Consider the following 4,683-nt stretch of genomic DNA (forward strand, 5'->3'; position numbering starts at 1 on the left):
TATTTATTCTGTACAAAAAGCAACTTACAAAATAGAGCTGCATTTTTTAATCAAATATTACATACATGATCTGTCCCTATACAAAAACAGCTATATAGGCAAGAACAATTACAGTAGGTTAGACTTCAGATTTTATTGTTTTTTTCCAAATTCATCAAATTTATATTCTCATGGCTGTCTGACCTATTTCACCACAACTGGGAATTTTTTCCATGCTGTGGTACCAGTTTTAGTCCTCAAAAGTAAAATGTCAACAGCTGCTTTAATCAGCCTTTAAAAAACCCCATCTTGTTTGTACTTCAGAATTTGTTTAAACTTGTAATAGGTTCATTTCTACACACAAAAATACAGGAACTATTTTGACAGTGATGCTTGACATGCTTCATTTAAGAAGAAAAACATGTTTACTAATGATCTTTTTTTTTAAACTTCTTTATTTCTGGAGATTTCATCATCTGGATTTAAGCTTATAAAGATAAAAGGCACTAAAAATAGGATGTTAATACTGGCACAGATACCCTCGTCAGCAATGTTTCTTTATTGAGATTTGTTAATAAAAACTCGCAGTGGGACTGTAATTCCGTACCCCGAGAGGCCCAGCAGCTTTGGGCTTGCTCAGGTAGTTCCCTGCAGTCAGATGGCAAAAACAGTCCTTATGCTTTAGTGCAAGACATTCCAGTACCTGGCTACCAAAACAGAGGATGAGCCTTCCTCTTCGGACCCTCTCGTATTTACACACCCAATTATAATGAAACATTCCTTCAACAGTAAAAGAATTTATTACTGAATTATCTGACAGCAGTGGCCCAAGTGTCATTTGTGGGGAGACTCGGAAGAACCCATCCTGGAGGGATGCAGCTTCCTTCAGGGTGATCAGCTGGCACCAAGTACTGATCCCATTCATGCCTTTAACAGAGAAAGTGTTGTCTGAGAGGAGAGCCAGTATGAGTTTGGCAATAAAATTTATTATATACCCACACAGGTATTTTTCCCGTACTGATCAATACAGAAAACACTATAAATTGCATTCCGAGACTTGATTTTCCAAACACACGTGAAAAATATATGTACTAATCTATTAAATGGAATGGTTATGCATGGAAGTGCACTTGGCCTCACACAGGCATCTCTTGGATACAACTCTATCAAGCCAGAAGCTTGATCCTTAGCTGAAAAAAAGCAGGACAATTCATTGCATAACCATATTTGGAAGTTAACAAACTAAAACAGACCATAATTTTACAGTCTCAACAAACAATACTTCTCATCTTTGCTAATAAAATAAAGACTTTGTTTTTACCTGATCTGGATTAGAGCTGCTACAGAATGCTCCGCTTGTAAGTAATACTCTCTGAAGGGCTGCAAGAGGTGGGCTAGAGGAAATTCATCTGTTAAAACACAAACACAGAAATCATTCAATAAACCAGAAGGACCTTCAATTCTAGTAAGTCTCAGAAGTCCCAAATTTGCCAACTCATCTGCTGCTCCCCAGCTAGAACTGGAAATCACTTCCCTGAGTAGTACATGAAGGACTATTTACGTGTTTTGCACGTCTCCTTATCCTTACCAGAGCTGTCAGAGGCAAGTCAAGACTAGCAAAACTTTTCCTGCCTCCATCCTCTAAACAAGGGGAACATATGGACACTGAATCTTTACAGATTACCCGAGTCACACTTACCAAATCAGCAGACTAAAGCATCTGTTGGGTGCTGGAAGTCTTCAATCTATTCTGTTTATTCTCACTTCAGCTTAATCTACAACCTCTTCTTGCAAAACATTATGAAATCGTCTTGAGATATACTGCAGTCTTTGCCGAAGAGCTAAACAGTTCTTATATCACATGTGTTAACAGCACACTATGTTTATTCCATCTTTTCCTCAGACCATAAATTACTCCAGCGGATGATTTCTATTTTTTGTGTCTGCATTTTAAACCCAGTGTCTATGAGATGGGGGGGTGGAAAACTACTGTTGAGTATGGCATGTAGAATTTACCTGGCTCCCCGAACAGCTTGGAATCAATTTCGAGTTTCTGCTGTAGGAGTTTTTCCCTTTCTTTCTTCTGTTTCTTTTCCATTTCTCTCTTCCTTTCCTCCTCCTGCTCCCCCTCCAACATAACTCTTAATGCTCTCTCCTCAGCTTCATACAACTCTGTGCGATTTTTGAGCAGCGTTTTGAGACTCTCCACCTGACTTTCAAATGCTTCGTCTGCTGAGGGGGGTGGACAAACACCTGAACAGAAAGAGAATCAATTTTAAATTTTCAAATTCAGAAGGTGCTCTATTATCAGACTTTAGAGTGGAGCTGGCAAAATCTCAGAAGAACATGAGCTTAACCCTGCTAACAACTATCTTATTGGAATAATTCTTCTATCAAGAAAGAGCTTGGAAATGTAGGAATGCAACCACTGTGTTCAGCACTTTATAGTTATTCTTGCATAACAATGTAACTAAAATCGCTAACAAAAAAACAGCTTTTTCAAGCTGCACCTTGCTATTCAGCAAAGGGCAGGCACATCACCTTATTTCCTATGTGCACAATTAAAAAAGTTTGGCAAAAATCTTATAATTAACCTTTCCTGCCAGCGGCCTCCTTTCTCAGTTTCCGAAGCTTTTCTAATGCACGCAGGATGTCCACCATCCTCTTTGTGTCTGCTTGTTTCTTCCGTACTTCAGATAAGACACTGTCTGCAGCAGCCTTAAGTTCTCGTTCCTATGAAAGAAAGAAAAAACCAAGACATGATGTGTGAAACATCCCACGTAGACAAGAATGAAACGGTACTTTCAAAAAGATTAGCGAAGCACCGGAGATCTAATTTCTCACTAACACAGCCATGGCAATTTAAGTCAACCATGCAACCTTGCCTTTTTATGAAAAAGCTAAAACATGATAGACTTCAAGAAACCAAAAAAAGAATACTGAACAACTCATAAATTTGGGCCAAATGGCTAAAGAATACATAAAGCCTATAACCTTTAACCACAGAAAGTTAGGAAAAACATTAATAATAAACATAAACCATCCCGATTCTACAGCTCAGCAATTAAAGGCCATTAACATGCCAGTCTGAACACAAAACCTTTCCCAACAGCTGGTCTGTACCATGCCAGGCAGACCTAGCACCAGCAGAACGGCAGCTCTTTAGCCAACAGCCAACACAAAGGTGCCTGCAGCACTTCCCAGCAAGCCTACTTTGAGGGGTTTTTTTGGTTTGGACATTTTATGTCCCAATGAGACCAAAAAGCTTGCAAACAACAAGCTTTACAAGGACAAAGCCAACAGGGAAGGCTTATCGTGACTGAAATGGCGCCAACCACCACAGGGTAGCTGTGAGCAGCGTGGGGCAGGCTGACAGCTTGGGACTGGAGAGGAAGACCTCCTGAGATTTCAGAAACTGCTTCAACCCCAACTGTCAAGCCCTAGAACATGAGCGTGGCAAAGCTGAGATGCCCACCAAGGCTTTTAAGGGAGAAGCAGGGCTGCAGGCCTCGGAAACAGCGCGTCTCCAAGCAAGCCAAACCCACGCAGCACCCAGGTGGCACCTACTGAACCGCAGGGGCCAAAGCCAGGTGCCATCGGGCAGGCACAACCCGCTGCCAGCCCGTTACCGGCAGGTCTCCCCCGGCCCTGCCACGCTGCCCTCAGCCCCAGAGGGACGCGCAGGAGTTCCCGGGAGGTGACACTGCAGCCAGGATGAGGCCGCTCGGGGCCGTACCCGGTTCTTCTCCTCCACCTCCTGGATGCACTTGGCCCTCCACTGGTCGATCTTGGCCTCCCGCTCGGCTGCCCGGGCCGCCTCCTCCTCCTTGGCTGCCTTGGCTTCTTGCTTCCTCCGCTGCAGGCGCAGCCTCCTCTTCCTCGCCCTCTCGGCCTTTCTCCGCAGCGCCTCCCGGTAGCCGGGCTCCCTCAGGGGCCTCACGACCTCCCGCAGCTCCCGCCGCGTCGCCTCCGCTTCCTCCCGCGCCTGGGCCCAGCCCGCCTCGTCGCCCTCGGCCTCCCGCCGCCGCAGGGCCCGGCAGAGCGCGGCCAGCCGGGCCACCCGCCCCAGCGCCTCCACCGCCAGCTCCCGGGCGCTGCTGGGGCTGGCGGCGGCGGGCGGCGGCGGCGGCGGGGGAGCGGCCCGGCGCCGGCCCAGGAACTGCGACAGCCATAGCTCGTCCTGCTGCCGCTGCGCCGCCTCCTCCTCACCCACCGGCCGCGGCGGGAACGGCGGAGCCGCCGGGAAGAAGGGGCCGCCGCCCGGCGGGAACCGCGGCCCCGCGTCGCTCTCGGGCCCGGCCGGCTGAGGCGGCGGCGGCGGCAGCGGCGGCAGAAGGAAGGGCGGGGGCGCCGCCGCTGCCGTCACCGCGAAAGGCCCCGGGCGGGCGGCGGGGCCGGGGAAGGGCGCGGCGGGCGGCGGGAAGGGCCCCGCCGGCGGCGGGAAGGCCCGGAACGGCGGCGGCGGGAAGCGCCCGGCGAAGGGCGGCGGCTGCGCCATGTTGCCGCCTGGGCCCGCCGCCGCTCGGTTCCGCAGCGCCCCCTGGCGGCCGGGAGGAGCGGCCGCCGCGCCCCGCCCCTCCCTGCCGAGCCACCCCCACCCGCCACAGCACCTTTTCTTTAATATAGATGGACTTAAAAAAATAAACACACCCATAAAATTTAAAATTTCTGGGGATAACGTTAGGGATGACAACTCTCCGCTGC

General features: G+C 48.9%; 1 protein-coding gene across 1 annotated transcript; it reads right to left on the minus strand.

The window, feature by feature from the left end:
• Window positions 1-760: 760 nt before the first annotated feature.
• Window positions 761-4,492, minus strand: PDCD7 (programmed cell death 7). Its single transcript, XM_074880748.1, has 5 exons — window positions 3,716-4,492; window positions 2,574-2,712; window positions 1,996-2,232; window positions 1,301-1,388; window positions 761-906 (listed from the first exon to the last, which is right to left on the minus strand). Exons 1-5 carry the CDS (start codon window positions 4,475-4,477, stop codon window positions 789-791), a joined length of 1,344 nt encoding a protein of 447 aa, XP_074736849.1. The 5' UTR covers window positions 4,478-4,492; the 3' UTR covers window positions 761-788.
• Window positions 4,493-4,683: the final 191 nt, after the last annotated feature.

The sequence above is a fragment of the Strix uralensis genome, chromosome 11, assembly GCF_047716275.1.
Source record: "Strix uralensis isolate ZFMK-TIS-50842 chromosome 11, bStrUra1, whole genome shotgun sequence".
NCBI lineage: Eukaryota > Metazoa > Chordata > Aves > Strigiformes > Strigidae > Strix > Strix uralensis.